At 44.1% G+C, this 17,647-nt stretch overlaps 1 protein-coding gene across 1 annotated transcript in view; it reads left to right on the forward strand.

Moving 5' to 3' along the window:
- Window positions 1-17,647, forward strand: part of CFAP221 (cilia and flagella associated protein 221) — a 125,460-nt gene that overhangs the window by 98,253 nt on the left and 9,560 nt on the right. Inside the window, exons 20-23 of the mRNA XM_030210874.1 lie at window positions 2,450-2,608; window positions 8,387-8,487; window positions 11,168-11,254; window positions 13,703-13,807. Of these exons, the coding sequence (XP_030066734.1) occupies window positions 2,450-2,608; window positions 8,387-8,487; window positions 11,168-11,254; window positions 13,703-13,807 (452 nt within the window). The remainder of the gene's footprint in view (window positions 1-2,449; window positions 2,609-8,386; window positions 8,488-11,167; window positions 11,255-13,702; window positions 13,808-17,647) is intronic.

The following is a 17,647-nucleotide window of genomic DNA, read 5'->3' on the forward strand; positions in this document are numbered from 1 at the left end:
GATTCAATCAAGTTGGGTTGAGGTAAAAGAGTTCATTAATGTCCAATAAGATCTTTAATAGTGAAGTGTTGCAGGGTTGAGTCATTTAAGTTGGGTCATTCAGATATGCCCTTCTGAATAGGTGAGTCTTTAATGACTTTCTGAATTTTAGGTAATCATAAGTTGTTTTCACCACTTGTGGCAATGCGTTCCACAGGCGCGTGCCTATGTAAGAGAAGTTGGACGCATGGGTTGTCTTGTATTTTAGTCCTTTGCAATTTGGGTAATGGAGATTCAGGTAAGACCGTGATGAACTGGTACTATTTCTAATTGGGAGATTGATTAGGTCAATCATGTAATCTGGGACTACTCCATAGATAATCTTATGGACCAAGGTGCAGATTCTGAAGAGATGCGTTCTTTGATAGGAAGCCAGTGCAATTGTTCACGGAGTATGATCCAGAGTACCAGTATCCGATTTACATGGCCAACATAAGTCAGACGTTTCGGAAGATATTTTATTAGCTTTAACTGGAGTCCATAGTGCTCAATGAGCAATGAAGTACAATGATTGTTTCATGGAAGCAGATCCAATTGATCATATTCTTTTGGTCTAAAAATAATTTCAAGCATTGTTATCAATCAATGTATTCATAGAATTCTGCCAGGAATTACAAATATTGTGAGGAGGTGATTTTTTTTAGACATCTGTCATATGATTTGATACCATGTAGAAGCTTCATGTCGTGAAGATGATATTCGCTTACAGATGGAATAAATGGAAGGTATTTCTGGAGAAGGGAGAGATTGCTAGAAATAAGCCATAAGCATATGTTTTATTTGTATCCAGTTGTGAGACCCAGGCAAGGGTTACGGGGTGACCCAGTCAATAACAGAGTCGGACAAAATTGTAAACATGAAATAAATGTTTTTATTAACTTAAATCTGAGGCTTGTTCCTTTACAAGCCTATAACAAAAGTTAAGTTTCTTTTCTTTCAGAGTGGGAAAAGAATTTGCATGTGCCTTTGACCTTCAGCCCCAAAACTCAGTCTATGGCCTGTGACAGCAACACCCCAAACACAGTTTGTAGTTTCTCTCTTTGTATTTCCAGGTCTGGCTCCAGCCAGACCTTAGAACAAGGCTCACAATTCTTCAAATAAAATATTGACTTACTCAGCCAGATCACAGCAGCTAGAAATGTTTAGTAAAGGCGTATGCTGGGCCTGCAGTTCTTCCTTCCCTGGGCCTTCTTAATCTCAGCCTGGCCCTGTCTTTTAAACTCCCAGGTATTGACTCTGCCAATCCTGGCTCACTTCCTCCTGGGGGTGGGATCAGTGCTCTTAAGGTGGCTCAGGCTAGTTAGAGAGGGACTTTTCTTAAGGGTGAGGGGCAGTGTTCTACAAACCCCATGACACCAATGATAACATTGAGTAAAAGAGATACCGTAGGTATGTCTTGCTGCTGTATTATTATCCTGTATTATGTCTCCAAAAGTCAATTTCCCCTTACTGGCTCAATTAGGCCAGATAAGACATTGCCCTCAGTTTTCAGCATCTTATAAAATGATGCCTTGAAAAATATAGGCAACATACTCAGAAAGTACAATGTAGCAGGGACAATTGACATTTTAATTGTCTCAAGTCTGCCCTAAAGAAAGGAACAGAAGAACCAACCTCTCTCGATTGGCTCTTCAATCAAAATAACAACAGCAACAAAAAAAAAAACAGCAGAGATGACACAAACCACACTATATACACTGAAAGTGCCACAAATTTCTTTATTGTTGATATAAAAAGACTCAATATGGGCCATGTTTCGGCCTACCGGTCAGCATCAAAAATCTAAAATGTTTCACAATGTCGCCTATGGGTTTGATGGCTTCTCAAACCTTATAACACTGGGATAAACCCAAAAGAACTCCAACAGGGTTAAATTAATTGCGTAGTTACCAAACTGTGTAGTTGTCTGTGGAACTGTATAGCAGATAATTTTTCAGATTCTCTGCCATTTAAATGTCTCCTGTATTAGACAAGATGTCTGACTGCATGTGTTTTATGTAGTTTATATACGCTGAATATTTCTGACATATTTGTCCTACACATCCAATAGTGACACCTGAGGCAGGCCTTTGGCCAAAATACAGGTCAGTAGATGCAATAAAGAATTGGACTTGGTGTCGTCTGTCCATTTTTTGGCACCTTAGCTGTTTTTGTACGCCTGTGCTGTTTGCAAGGGTTGTTTCCTCTGTGGTTTGTTTGGTTTTTTTTTTTGGACTGCTCTAGTGCAACTAAAAGAAAGAAAATTAGCAGGTAAGATCTAATTTCTCCTTGCTTAACATTTTGACAACCTTTAAGGACACTGGTATTGTACAGCCTGTTAAAACCCTGAGTTTGCTGTTGTAGATAATTAAGTATGGCACGAAATCCTCTGAAAGGAAATCAGATTGATTTAATCTGTTTTTCTTTCTAGAATCCAGCTCCAGACTTCTTTGCTTTCAAAAGATCTCTGTCTTACCCAGAAACAGACCTTTCATACTATGTTTGTCCTCTTCCAAAATACACAATGAGCCAAGAGAGAGTTGGAGAAACCAGCATTGCCAGCACACAGAGGAAATTCCTGAACAGAGAGGTACTAGAATTTAGTGCACCATAGTAATGACTTTTACTTTGTGTAGTCATTAACATTTTGTAACATTGTAGGACATATTAATGCATCTGTTTTATGTAATGTATTGTATCCAAGCCCAATACCAGCATGTTTTGTGAGCACTGCCCTTGAGAAACATGTATACCAAGGGTGCAGGTGTGACTGTAAAATCAACATTTCTAGCTTCAATTTTGAGATTGCCCTTTGCACTTAGCATTGGGTTCTGTTTGTAAAACTCTAGTTGAATGTTGCTTTAATACATGCTTTTTCTGTACTGGTAAGGTCCTTTTGTTTATTTTAGGGATGCAGCCCGATTAAAAATTTTAATCGCAATTAATCGCACAATTAAAGTTGTTTAATTATTTAATTCCCACTGTGGTTCCTTGTGACTCTGGGCAAGTCACTTAACCCTCCATTGCCCCAGATACAAAATAAGTACCTTATATGTAAATTGCTTTGATTGTAACCACAGAAAGGTGGTATATCAAATTCCATCGCCCTTCCCTTTCCTAAAGGACTGATAATCTCTCTCCTTCCCACCCCCAGATCCAACATCTGTCCCTTTCTCAGCCTTCCCTCCCTATCCCCCCAGGTGCATTATCTCTCTTTCTTTCCTGGGTCCATTCTCTCTCTCTCTCTCTCTCTCTCTCTCTCCCTCCCTCTCTCTCCTCCCTCTCCTCCCTCCCTCCCTCATCCTCTCCTCTCTCTCTCTCTCGCTCTCTCCTCTCTCTCTCTCTCCTCCCTCTCTTGCTCTCCCTCTCTCTCTCTCCCTCTCTCTCTCCCTCCCTCTCTCTCTTTCTCTCTGTCTCTCCCCCCTCTCTCTCTCTCCTTCTCCCTCCACCCTCTCCTCTTCCCTCTCTCACTCTCTCTCTCTCTCTTCTCTCTCGCTCCTCCCTCCTCCTCTCGCTCTCCTCGCTCCCTCCCCGCCCTCTCTCTCCCTCTCTCTCTTTCTCTCTCCCTCTCCCTCTCTCTCTCCCCCCCCTCTCTCTCTCCCTTCGTAATTTCTGGAGATCACTCCTTCAGTCATAGCTTCCATCAATGACCCCCTCGACTTGTGGATCTGCAGCTCATTTTTCTCCCAGGATTCAGCAACTGCCCCCCCCCCTCAATACCCCCCACCAGTTTACAAGGTGCAAACTGAACATATCAGAGGGAAACAGCAACACAGAGTAAAGTGGATCAATAATAGTGTACAGGGCCACAGATGTCTGTGCATTTTTGGCGGAAACTGCAACCATGGTCCTGCCCCCCCCCCCCCCCACCACCACCAAAAGCTCGTTCCCCTGAGCCAGCCTTCTCTCCCTGACAGAAAACCTGTCCCCCTCCTGGGCCACCCACCAGCTCTGCTCTTCCCCAACCATAGGCCTTCCGCAAGCATACATTCTAAAAGCCTTGGTGGTCTACTGGTCTCTTTGGGGGCAGGAACATCCCGAGTTGCTCCTGCCCCCGCTGGCTGCATTGTAAAAATTGTAGCCACGACTCTCAATGGCAGCCTCGTGAGACTACTGCAGGAAGTTGCGACAGTCATTTCAGGATTGTAACTGGCATGGGCACGAGCAGCTGGGGGGGGGTGGGTTTTCTTTTGGGGTGGAAGGCTGGCTCAGGGGGACAGATGCGGTGGTGGCAAGGGGCGAGGCCATGGTTTTGGCTTTGATTCTGGCTGAAACTGAGTGGCAAATTTCTGCCGCATTTTCAGTGTTGGCTGGATGATCTCTACACAGTAACATAGTAAATTACAGCTGATAAAGACCTGCACGATCCAACCAGTCTGCCCAACAAGATAATTCCCAGTAGTAGTGAAATACCAACTTAAAAATGTAAATGTTGGCACTTACATGTGTAGGTTGTGGGGTTTCCTCTGTTCAGAATTTCAACATGTATGAAATGGCTGCTCTTTCTGCATGTGCAGGCAGATACATACGCCCTCCTGCATGCATGTTAGAAAATGCTCGAGTCACATGATGCTGGCCAAGTGAACAGATGTGCAGGGGTAGGGCTCCTATAAAGAACCCAGACATTTCTGCAGCATCCTTCAAGAAATCTTTAGGAGCAATATCTTTTCTAATCGCTGTACAATGTCAGCTCTCAGTAAAGCTTTTTCATTGACATTTTTTGTCAACCACTAATTGTAGTTACCTCATTTATGCTGAGGGCTTGCACAACCTGGTAAGCGCGGTAAGCATGGCAGGAGGCCACTGACCTCTGCAGGGCACAACAAGCCATGCTTACCACCACCAGGCGGCTCACAGTTCCAGCACCAGCTGCAGGCAGCCCTCGGTCCCCACATGCCCGCCCTCAGCTCCTCGACAGCCCTCTTTTCATTCCTGCAGCATTGCGTTTAAATCTTTTATTTTACCTCAAAGTCAAAGAGGCAGCGGTGGCAGTAGTGAAAGAAGCAGGCTTGCCTCAAGCCTTCCCTTCCCTCTCAGTGTTCCGCCTTCCTCTGATGTAATTTCTGGTTTCCGCAAGGGCGGGACACTGAAAGGGAAGGGAAAGCTCAAAGCGAGCCTGCTTCTTTCACTGCTTCCACCACTGCTGCTTTGACTTTGAGGTAAAATAAAAGATTTAAACACAGGGCGGCAGGAATAAAAAGAAAGATGTTGCAGGAGAAGAGGGCGGCCATGTGGGGCTGAGTTTGGAACTGGAACTTGGGGGCTGAAAAGGGAGGCAGGTGGGGGCTGGGGCGAGTCACTGGACATGGATGGGAGGGGAGGATAGGGGGCAAAGGATAATTGTGGGACATGGAGGGGAGGCAGGGGAGAGAGGAGAATCACTGGACATGGATGGGAGGAGAGGGCAGAGGAGATCTCTGGACATGGATGGGAGGGCAGAGGAGAATTGCTGGATATGGCTGGGAGGGGAGAGCAGGGGAGAGAGGAAAATCGCTGGGCATGGATGGGAGGGGAGGATAGGGGGCAAAGGAGAATCGCTACATATGGATGGGTGGGGAGGGCAGAGGAGAATCGCTGGACATGGAGGGGAGGGCAGGGGAGAGAGGAGAATTGCTGGACATGGATGGATGGGGGGACAAGGGATAAAGAATTGCTGGATATGGGTGGATGGAAGAAAGGGCAGGGGAGAGAGGAGAGTTGCTGGACATGGATAAATGGATGGAGGGGGGCAGGGGAGAGAGGAGAGTTGCTGGATGTGGATGGAGGGGAGGAAGGACAGGAAGGAGATGTACATGGATGGAGGGAAGGGGAGAGAGGAGAAATGCTGGACATGGGTGAGTGGAGGGGAGGGAAGAGAGGAGAAATGTTGGACAGGGATGGAGAGAAGGGAAGACAGAGGAAGGAGATGCACATGGATGGAGGAGAAGGGAGAGAGGAGAAATTCTGGACATGGATGGAGGGGAAGGAAGACAGAGGAAGGAGATGCACATGGATGGAGGGGAGGAAAGAGAGAGGAAGTGAGATGAACATGGATGGAGGGGAGGAGAGAGAGGAGAAATGCTGGACATAGTTGGAGGGGGGGGGAGAGGAAAAATGCTGGACATAAAGGAGGAGAGCGAAGAGAGGAAGGAGATGCATATGGATGGAGGGGAGGGAAGAAGGAGATGCATACTGACAGAGATGAGGGAAAGGGAAGAGAGGAGAAAAACTGCAGATGGATGGAGAAAATAGGCAAAAGCTGGATCCACTCTATACCTCCTCCAGTCAAGTCCATGGAGGACCCAGCTTTTACTTATGGATGTAGGGCAAGAAATGAAGAAGAAAGGAGGAAAGTAAAGAAATAAATGGAAAGGAAGCCCTGGAAATGGAGTTAAGAGAACAGATAGAGAGCAGCAGAATCAGAGACCGGGACCAACATGATCAGGAAAACAGTCACCAGACAACAAAGGTAGAAAAATCATTTTATTTTCACTTTAGTGTTTGGAATATGTCCAATTTGAGAATTTACATCTGCTGTCTTATTTTGCAATGTTTCTTTCTGGTTTTTTCTGGTATTGTGCAGCGTGCAGAGTCTAGCTTCTTAAGATTTCAGGTTAATTTTTGAAGAATTTGAAGAGGGGCTATCTCTGTTTTGCAAGTGTGTCTGTCTGTAAGGCCAAGTGTCTGAATAGGGATCTGTTTGTTAGGTTCGGAGATTTTGATAGCATATTGTTTCAGATTTTGCAAGACTGTTCTCCTAATTCCTGGTCTGTATGCTAATTTGGTTTGTGTCATTTTGTGTATACTGGAGCTGTAACAGCTGTTGAGAATCTAAGGGGTCCCAAGCGCCCCCCCCCAAGAAGGCTAGAGTGACCCTAATCTGACTCCATCTCTAAATAGCACTAGTACTGGGGTAATCAGGGGGTTGTGAAGTTCTAAGAGAAATTGCCACTGAGAGAGACGTTAGGTCTCAAATCCCCGCATTAGTCCGCCTCTCAGCACTGGCAAGGAATAGATACCAGCCTTATGACAAACTGGATTTAGGCTACAGGTTATATAATGCAGCGAATGATAGCCAGATGTAGCAAAAGCATTTGTACTTACAGCCTTTCATCATTAAGTGAAGCCCACAAACCATCATTTAGAATGGAGAGTTTATTTGCATATCAGATTTTAATCGGGTACATTCATCAGACAAATTCTGGATTCAGCTGACCGGAGCTCTGCTGCTTCCGAGGCGTTGGAGAAAAGTACTCCCGAGGGCTTGCATGCACCCTGCTTTTATACAATTTGGTCACTATACAAGTCTATGGAGAGGGATTTTTTTCTCTAATATTGCTTAATCTATGAGTCATGACCTCCGGCCAGGTGCTCTTCCGTTTTAGTATTGCAACTTGTTGTGCAACTTCCCTTTTTGTAATAACTTCCTTAGATACGGACATCCAAACATCAAAACATGAACATCTCCCTAGATACGGACATCCAAACATCAAAACATGAACAAAACAACTTTTTTATGAAGATATCTAAATTTGGATATATTAGGTTCACAACATTTTGTGATCTGGGTTAGGATTTTAGCCATCAATTCCTTGATCTTGGCTTTTGCACTGCTTTTGAATGTCACACCAAATTCTAATGAGGCCTAGTCAGTGCCTTTTAGCAGTTTAGGCTGTTTAAGGTATGTAAATTGACCCACCACTATTCCAGTGGATGGATCCCAAGCGGGGACACATATTAACTTACAGGAAAAGCAAGTCCTTGCTCAGCCAGTCATAGATTTTTAAACCAAACTGGTATTTTTACAGCCTGAGTCCTAAAATCTGGCCTTCCACCCTTCCGGTGGGCATCCAGTGAGGGCCTCTTGCTGTGGTATAATTATACACAGCTTACAGAAATTATTTATAATGAAAAAAAAAACCCCACAAGTTATTTTTCTTCTCCTATACTGGTGTAACATTTTCAAGGATGCCTGTTTATATGTGCCATGGCTGGTAAAAGAGGTGTGGCTGCTGTGGGTGTAGCCGCTGTAGAGGCGGAGCCATAGTGATCTCGCCCCTGGATGGGTAGGGGGCGCCAACTAATAGACTGCAGGAGGGCACCAGAAACCCTAGCACCGGCCCTGTTTGTGCTTGCTGCTTCACGTTGCTTGCCATCCTCTCCCAATCTTACCGGACCTTCCCTTTATCTAAAAACAACACCAGAATTGCTAGCAAACCCATGCATGCTATGTAGCTGTCATTAATTACTAAAGGGTAAGAGGCATGAGCTAGTCAGCAGCCACACCTCCTTGTTTAACTTTCTGGACGAGAAAAATAGGATTTCTGTAGAACTGCATTTTTACTTTTTTATCATCTTCTGTTTTTATTCCTGTGACTTGTGGTTTTAGGAAGTGATTCAAGGATTAATGAGCTGGAGAAAATTTCCATCAGTGGCTCTTTCTTCCTTCTCTAGCCCTCTCTCTACAGCTAGCACATCAGTGCCTCAATGGTAAGCAAACATTCTGAAAGAAAACTTTTCCCTTAGTTTCCTGATAACCACTGATAATCTGATGAAGCAGCTTTTATACATTGCATTCACTGTGTACTTCACTGTTTATTTATTATGCCTGAAGGAGTCCTAGTTCCACTCAAAGTTCTCCATATCGGTGCTTGTGCCTGAAAAAGTTCCACGTATTTAAATTTTGGTATTTCATGGGGTATATCCCTACATTGAAATTACAAACGTTACTGGGTGCTCTCTGTTCCGAGCTATTAAATAGTCTAGCCAGCCAAAAGAAAACATTAGCAATGAAATAAGGACCTAAAAGCATGAGCCTTGAATTTATTGCATTACCTGAATATAATAATATGATTGCTGTGTTAAACCACTCGAATGCACCAAAATAAAGGTCACTAAAAAATAAAAAGTGGATTAACTTAATACATTTCCCCTCATCAGGTCAAAAGAAAGGTAAAGGGGAGAAGCTTCTGAAAGCTAGTCAAGTAATGTATGAAGTTAGTCCAATAAAAATATATCACATTATATCCCCTCTGTTTACTAAGCTGCACGCTATTGCTGACACAGCCCGTTCACTTTGAATGGGCTGCGTCGGCATTGCCGCGTGGCAGCAGCCAGCATGACTTAGAGGGGCATTTTCGATTTGACATCTAAGTCCGACTTTGGACGTGTTGCGAAAAACGTCCCAAATCCGAATAGAAAAGAAGGTCTTTTGTTTTCGAAAATACGGTTGCGAACAACGTTTTATGATTTGGACGTTTTGGTTTTTGGTCCATTTTCGAAAATAAAAACATCCAAATGCAAAACGCACAAAATCAAACCATTGGGGTGTAGGAGGAGCCAGCATTTTTAGTAGCCTGGTCCCCCTGACGTCCCAGGATAGCAATAGGGCACCCTAGGGGGCACTGCAGTGGACTTCATAAAAAGCTCCAAGGTACACATCTCACCATTGCTCCCTTACCTTGCAAAAACCTCAGAAAGGCGGTATATCAAGTCCCATTTCCCTTTCCCTTCCCTTTCCCTTGTGTGCTGAGCCCCCCAAAACTCACTACCGTAGCCCTTACAGGTGAAGGGGACTCCTATATATGGGTACGGTGGGTTTCTGGTGAGTTTTGGAGGGCTTACAATTTCCTCCACAAGTGTAACAGGTAGGGGGAGGTAGGAGCCTGGGTCCACCTGTCTGCAGTGCACTGCACCCAACACTAGACTACTCCAGGGACCTGCATGCTGTTCTAATGGATCTGAGTATAACATCTGAGGCTGACAAGTAATATTTTTCATCACGTTTTGGGGGGGATGGGAGGGGGTTAGTGACCACTGGGGGAATAAGGGGAGGTGATCCCTGATTCCCTTCAGTGGTCATTTGGTTGTTCAGGGCACCTTTTTACATTATTTGTTCTAAAAACAGGTCTAGCTCAAAACATCTAAGTTTTAGTCCTGGACGTTTTTGTTTTGTTCCATTATGGATTAAAAATGTCTGAGTCTTAGGAACGCCCGTGTCCCTGCCTGGACCCGCCCCTGATACTTCCCCTTGAGATTTGGACGTACTTCTGACCAACTTCATAGAAAAGCGTCTAGAAATGAGTTTCAAAAATACTGATTTGGACGTGCATATGTTTTTTTAAAATCTTTATTTATAAGTTTTTAGAATAATACAATAATAATAATACACATATGTGTAAGAAATGAACAAGCTCCATATGGTGTATCCAATTAATCATCAAACATTTTCAAAGACTAAAATAAAAGCAACAAACCAAAAACAAAAAGCAAAAAAAAAAAGTAGCAGTAGGTTAACAGAGACTAAAGCAGAACAGTATGTGCATATGATTAAAAGGAGTTGATTTTACCTAATAAAGTTACACACAAATATCACTTAACATAGTTGTCTAGCAATGACCATGTTTTACGGAAGGACAAAATATGACCACATTTTATGGCAGCTATTTCCTCATAATGCCTATATGAACAGAGGAAATTCCACCATTCATGAAATGAGACGTGCAGATTATTTTTCCAATGTAAAACAATCACGTAAAGAGCAAACAAAATCATCAAATTAAACAATTTTACATGCTTTAGTGGAACTGACAAACCAGGGGTGGATGCTTTAAGGATTAGCACTTTAAAAGCATCTGGAATGCCAAATACCTTCTGAATAATGTCCCAAATCAGTTTCCAATACGGTTGCAAATTATGACAGTAAAAAAAGCATATGATCAAGGGATCCCACAGCAGATTGACATGACCAGCACAAATTTGATATATTGCGATTTACTTTAGCAAGCTTTGCAGGCGTCCAATAGGATTTATGAAAAATATAATGTGGATTGTAAAAGAGCAGCTGATACAGAAGAATGCATGGTTTTTGTCCAAAAGAATTCCCATTCCTTACTGGAAAGTGAAACATTTAGTTCCTTTTCCCAGGCAGGAGTTAGGGTGGAACACGTATTCAGTTTAGACAATTGTAGGAGTTTATACAATGCTGATGCAGATTTGGGCACCATGAGGGATTGACATATGTTTTTAAAAATGTGTAAGACTGCTGTTTTACCTTTGAGCTCTGGTTTAACTTTTTAATGTTAGGTGAAACTCATTGAATTTCCAAACTAAAAGGGCCCTTTGTTAGTGTGAAGTAAAACAGTTCACAGTATTAGTTCTGTTTCTTCAGGTGTGATCCCTTAAGTACAGAATTGCTACCTAGAGAAGGACCTCCTACACTTGATGGTCCACTGGAGAGAGATATTGTATCAGAAAGGTAAGACTGGGGGGGGGGGGGGAATTGTTCAGTTAAGGAAAAGTCCTCCTTATCTCATAATGTAGGGGGTAGATTATCAAACTACCCATGGTCTTGTGAATTATATAGGTGGTTTATACATGAAGGTTTGCCGCAATAATGGGTAGGTTTGCTTTCAGTAGTTCCCCCTCTAAATGTTCTGCAAAAATTTACACTCTGCGTTTTGCTCAGGTTCTCTTGTAAAGTAGAGAGCTGCACAGGAATGGGGTTAGTGAGAATCCTGCCATTCCCATGGGACTTCCGCAGGGATACCCTCCATGTCCATGGGACTTCCACGGGGATGGATGCAGGTCCTGTGGGGTTTCAACAGAAGTGTTGTGCCAGGCCAGCCTACCTATCCTTTCCTTGTGCCATGTCAATTATAATAACATCCTCTATATATAAGATCTATCAGATATCTCTATCACCACCATTCAGGCTATAGTGTGAGCCAGGCACTCTTTATGGTGGGCAGATAATCCTCATTTGATCCAAATTTTAATTTTCTTAAACATAACCATCTTTAATTTTTAATTTAGATTGTACTTAGCTTAGAATGTATTATCACTATACGTTCTTCCTTCGTTTTCTATTACTCTATTTAAAATGATCACTCATCTCGGAGACCACTCAATCCGACATGAACTCATGTTTCGGAATTAATGCTGTATCAAGGCATGTCTCCTATAAGATGGAAAATAGACGATTAGACAGCATTTTAATCTCTCAGTCAATGTGTCTTCATTGTCAAATAAACTTATACAATTAAATACCTCAATCAAGCCTGAAGACATTTCCATGCTTTTTCTCCGTGTAACAAAGATGGCCACGGCGTTCTAACTACTTATATAGTGAATTATGTAGCGGTTTACGTCAGTCTATTCTTTACACCAGTCCCAGAGCCCATACTCGTAACTCCTTCCCTTTATTCAAATCACTGACATCTATTCGATCTCTGGATTTAAACCATTTGGCTGTACAGAATTTAAAGAGAAAATCCATGATTGTTCCCTGTAATTTAAAAGGCTTTCTATATTACCACCCTCCCACCAGTGGCGTAGCCAAGGGTGGGCCCAGGTGGGCCCAAGCCCACCCACTTAGGGTTCAGGCCCACCCAGTAGTAGCACACCTATGATGTGGCTGGCAGGGATTCCCAAGCCCCACCAACAGAAAACTCCCAACAATTGTCCCTCCTGCATATCTTGTAAATAGCAGATCTTCGCCCGCAGCAAGCAGTGACTGATACATACTGCGGCCCCACAGCCTTCCCTCTGATGTATTCCCACCTATGCGGAAACAGGAAGTTGCATCAGTGGGAAGGTTGTGGGGGGCAACATGAGCAGTGTGTATTAGTTGCTCCTCGCTGACAGTGAAAATCTGCTATTTAAAAGGTATGCGGGGGGGGGGGGGGTGTTTGAGAGACCCTATGGCATGCAGGTGAGAGAAGGAGAGACCAAATCACCTGTGGGATGGGGCAGGATTCCTCTGCCCACCCATTTTGGTCCCAGGCCCACCCAAAATTAGGTGTCTGGCTACGCCCCTGCCTCCCACCCTACTTGAATATGATCAATTACTCTCCATTTTATATCTGTGATTTTATGTTTATATTCAATCCAATGTTGGACAAGTGGAGCTTCCTCTTTATTGGTTTGGATACGAGATTTATGTTCATTTAAGGGTTAGCGTGTGAAAAACAGGCTACCACAAAATGTGCTACAGTTTTTTGCAGTATGTTGCCTTTTTTTGCACACTAATTGCACATTATTTAATTTTTAAAAACTTTTCTTGGGAGAGGATGTGGCATGGATGAGTATGGGAAGCGTGGAAGCATTATCCAGCTTGATTAGCATGCACTAACTGGATAATGCAGATTTAACACAGGAGCCCTTTGCACCTCCTGAATAGGAGGCAGTAAGTGCTCCCGCCTTAATTTTTTGCAGGTCAGCATGGCACATGCAAAACATTTTTGAAAACCTAATAGCCCACTGCTTAAAAACTGAGCTTATCACACAGGAAAGTTTCATTAAAACACATTAAGCCAAGTTTTTAACACTTTTTGGTAAAAGGGCTCCTTAAGTTGTTAATAAAATAGAAACTGTGTGAGAGAATGCTATTGATAAAAACAATTTTCCTTGCATAGAAGGTAGACAATATTCAAACAGCCCACTTCTGCAAGTAAAATGCTGTTTTGATCATAGAAATGCCTTTGAATATTAATCTTCCCATATCTATTAATGTAGTAAACAAATTCAAATTAAGATTACATCAGCAAAATGTCGTCCATTATTGATTTCCCTTTCTGCTAACAGATTATAATAGAGTGGAATGATTGAGTATCTTTTTCATTTGCTTTTACAAATTTCTCCAGGAAGCAAAATGGATAAAGAGATGAATAAAAACTAAAACTGCCCTTACTTTATTATATTCTAGTGAAGCTATTGAACCAGAAGTAAAAGTGTACCTTACCCCAGATATGGTTAAAGCTGAATTTGCATTTGGTGAAAAGTTGTATACATCACTGGAAGAAGGTGGAAGGTAAGTATGTGAATAGGTGTAAAATGAGTTCTACTGTGTACGGAAAACACCTGTTACAAGTAAGCAACAATGTTATAGCAATTCAAGGTCCTTTTGTACCAGACACTTCATATGATGAGTTTTTGATTTACGAAGGCTATTTGTTATTCTTTGTCCATAGGGAAAAAGTTCTGTAATTTCCATGCACGTTAAAATATATTTACAAAAGCCTGCCTCACCATTCTCATTTCTCCTCCCAGCTAGTGGCAGCAACTTCTCCACCAACTACCTCACCCACTTTCATGACTGCCACCTGACCCTGTATCTTTCAGACATCTCTGCTGGTCCTGCCCCAACTGATATGAAAGAATGCAATTACTAGGTTGATCTTGGATGTTCTCAGTTTGACCATATTACACCATTTTTTATGCAGTTGCATTGGTTGCCTATATTTTGGAGAATACATTTTAAAATATTGACTTTAATTTTCAAAGTGCTCCTTGATAAAACCCCTTCTTGTCTTGCTGCCACCTTGAAGGTTTAGACTCCTACCTCTAGTCTTTGAAATGTAGTATTCAGTACCTTCTTGAGGTCCCTTCATTTAGGCAAATCAAACTGCAAGAGTATAGGAACTCTGGGTCCAAAATTCAGACCACAGGAGTTAGCCCTTCTAACTCCCGTTGTCTACTACTACTACTACTTAGCATTTCTATAGCGCTGCCAGGGTTACGCAGCGCTGTACAAGTTTAACATGGGGAAGGACAATCCCTGCTCAAGAGAGCTTACAATCTAAAGGTTTACAAACTATGTAGTCAGTGTAGGGAACATGAATGGGGAAGGTGGTTAGGCGCCAAAAGCAAGGGAGAAGAGATGGGCTTTGAGTAAGGACTTGAAAATGGGCAGGGAGGGCGCATGGCGTATGGGCTCGGGAAGTCTGTTCCAGGCATAAGGTGATGCGAGGCAGAAGGGGCGGAGTCTGGAGTTAGCGGTGGTGGTGAAGGGTGCAGATAGGAGTGATTTGTCCTGAGAGCGGAGGTTACAGGTGGGAACATAAGGGGAGAGGAGGGAAGAGAGGTAATGGGGGGCTGCAGATTGAATGCACTTGAAGGCCAATAGGAGAAACTTGAACTGTATACGGTAGCGGATTGGGAGCCAGTGAAGCGACTTGAGGAGAGGGGTGATGTGAGAGTATCGGTTCACGCGGTAGATAAGACGTGCGGCGAAATTTTGGACAGATTGAAGGGGGGATAGATGGCTAAGCGGGAGGCCAGCGAGAAGAAGGTTGCAATAGTCAAGACGAGAGGTAACGAGCGAGTGGACGAGGGTTCGGGTGGTCTGTTCAGAGAGGAAAGGGCGAATTTTGCTGATATTATAGAGGAAGAAGCGACAGCTGTCTGCTGGATATGGGCAGAGAAGGTGAAGGAGGAGTCGAAGATGACTCCGAGATTGCGGGCTGAAGAGACGGGAAGGATGAGGGCATTGTCAACAGAGACGGAAAGTTGGGGAAGAGGAGAAGAGGGTTTGAGTGGAAAGACAAGGAGCTCAGTCTTAGCCATGTTCAGTTTCAGATGCCGGTTGGACATCCAGGCAGCGCTGTCTGTAAGGCAGGCCGAAACTTTGGCCTGGGTTTCGACTGTGATGTCGGGAGTGGAGAGATAAAGCTGGGTGTCATCAGCATAGAGATGGTACTGGAAACCATGTGATGAGATCAGCGAGCCCAGGGAAGAGGTGTAGATCGAGAAAAGAAGCGGTCCAAGGACAGATCCTTGAGGAATCCCAACAGAGAGCGGGATAGGGGTGGAAGAAGAGCTATTAGAAAATACTCTGAAGGTGCATTGGGAAAGATACAAAGAGAACCAGGAGAGGACGGAGCCCTGGAACCCGAATGAGGAAAGTGTGTCAAGAAGTAAATCATGATTGACGGTGTCAAAGGCGGCAGATAGGTCGAGGAGGATGAGGATGGAATAATGACCTTTGGATTTGGCAAGGAACAGGTCATTGCAGACTTTAGAGAGTGCTGTTTCTGTCGAGTGTAGTGGGCGAAAGCCGGATTGAAGCGGATCGAGGACGGCCTGAGAGGAGAGGAAGTCAAGGCAGCAGCTGTGGACAGCGCGTTCAAGTAATTTGGATAGGAAGGGTAGAAGAGAGATGGGGCGGTAGTTGGAGGGACAGGTGGGGTCAAGTGATGGTTTTTTGAGAAGTGGTGTGACTACAGCGTGCTTGAAGGTGTCAGGGACAATAGCAGTGGAGAGAGAGAGGTTGAGGATGTGACAGATTGAGGGGTTAACTGTAGGAGAGATGTTGTTAAGCAGATTGGTAGGAATTGGATCAGAGGAACAGGTGGTGCACTTAGAGGAAGAAAGAAGGCGAGCAGTTTCCTCTTCGGTGATCTCAGGGAAGAAGGAGAAGGAGGCCAGGTTAGGTTGGTTGAGGGAGTGGGTTAAGAAGTCACAGGGAGGAGAAGGCTTGGAAGTGAATTCAAGGTTAATCTTCTGCACTTTATCGCGGAAGTAGTCAGCTAGTGTTTGAGGAGAGCGTGAGGGGGGGTGGGAGCGGAGGGCACTTTAAGTAGGGAGTTGAGGGTGGCGAAGAGGCGACGAGGGTTGGAGCCAAGAGAATTGGTTAATTGAGAATAATATTCCTGTTTGGCAAGGAACAGGGAGGACTGGAAGGAGGATAGCATGAATTTGTAATGGGTGAAGTCTGACAGGGTGCGAGATTTCCTCCAGAGTCGTTCAGCAGATTGGGTGCAGGAGCGGAGGTAACGGATGCATGGGGTTAACCAGGGCTGAGGATTAATGCGCTTCGTGGGGTGAGAGACAGATGGTGCTAGGGTATCCAGAGCAGTGGAGAGAATTTCATTGTAGGTAGAGACAGCCGTGTCGACGGATTCAGAAGACGAGATGGAAGGGAAGAGATTGGAGATGTGAGAGGATAGGGTAGGGGGATCGACGGCTTGGAGATTCCTGAAGGCAGTGGTTATAGTTGGGCGAGGTTGGGGGGAGGGTGATGAAGTGTGAGGGTGATTAGGTGATGATCTGAGATTGGAAGGACAGAGGTGCAGAAGTTGGAAGGAGAGCAGGAAGAGAAGAGAACGAGGTCGAGACAATGGCCATTACGGTGAGTAGGGGTGGTAGAGCATAGTCGGAGGTTGAAGGAAGATGTCAGAGTGAGGAATTTAGAAGCGTAGGAGTTGGATGGGTTATCAACGTGAATATTAAAGTCACCAAGAATGAGGGATGGAGATGAGGGATCAAGAAAGACAGTGAGCCAATCATCGAAGTCAGTAAGGAATGAAGAGAGGGGCTTATCAGGTGGGCGGTAGATGACTGCAACTCTGAGTGGTGTCGGGTAGAATAGCCGGATGGCATGAGTTTCGAAGGATGAGAAGCAGTGAGACTGTGGCAGGAGGAGGGGTTGGAAACTACAGGAGGGTGAGAGAAGAAACCCAACGCCTCCACCGCGTGCATCTGGGCGGGGAGTGTGGGATGGTGAATGGTGACCGGCATTGAATATCTGGTTTATTTTTGGCCAGTTCAAACTTAACTGGCTAAGCCGATATTCAGCACTGGCCAGTTAAGTTTCAACCAGTCAAAGATAGTCCTGGTATTCACGCAGCCAAATATGACCACCAAACTTGTGCTGAAAATCAGCAGATATCTCGTTATATCATGGTCGGCCATGTCCCACCAAAAGTTCACAGATAGCTGGTTATGAGGCATTTAACTGGCCAGGTGTCGATCCTGGCTGGTTAAATGCTTTTGAATATTGGGGAGTCTCTTTATGGTTGCTAGTCCATTGAAACACCTTGCATTGGATTTACATTTATATACTATGTTGCTTCCATTTTTAAAACATCTA

Source organism: Microcaecilia unicolor, chromosome 7 (genome assembly GCF_901765095.1).
Source record: "Microcaecilia unicolor chromosome 7, aMicUni1.1, whole genome shotgun sequence".
In the NCBI taxonomy this organism is placed as follows: Eukaryota; Metazoa; Chordata; class Amphibia; order Gymnophiona; family Siphonopidae; genus Microcaecilia; species Microcaecilia unicolor.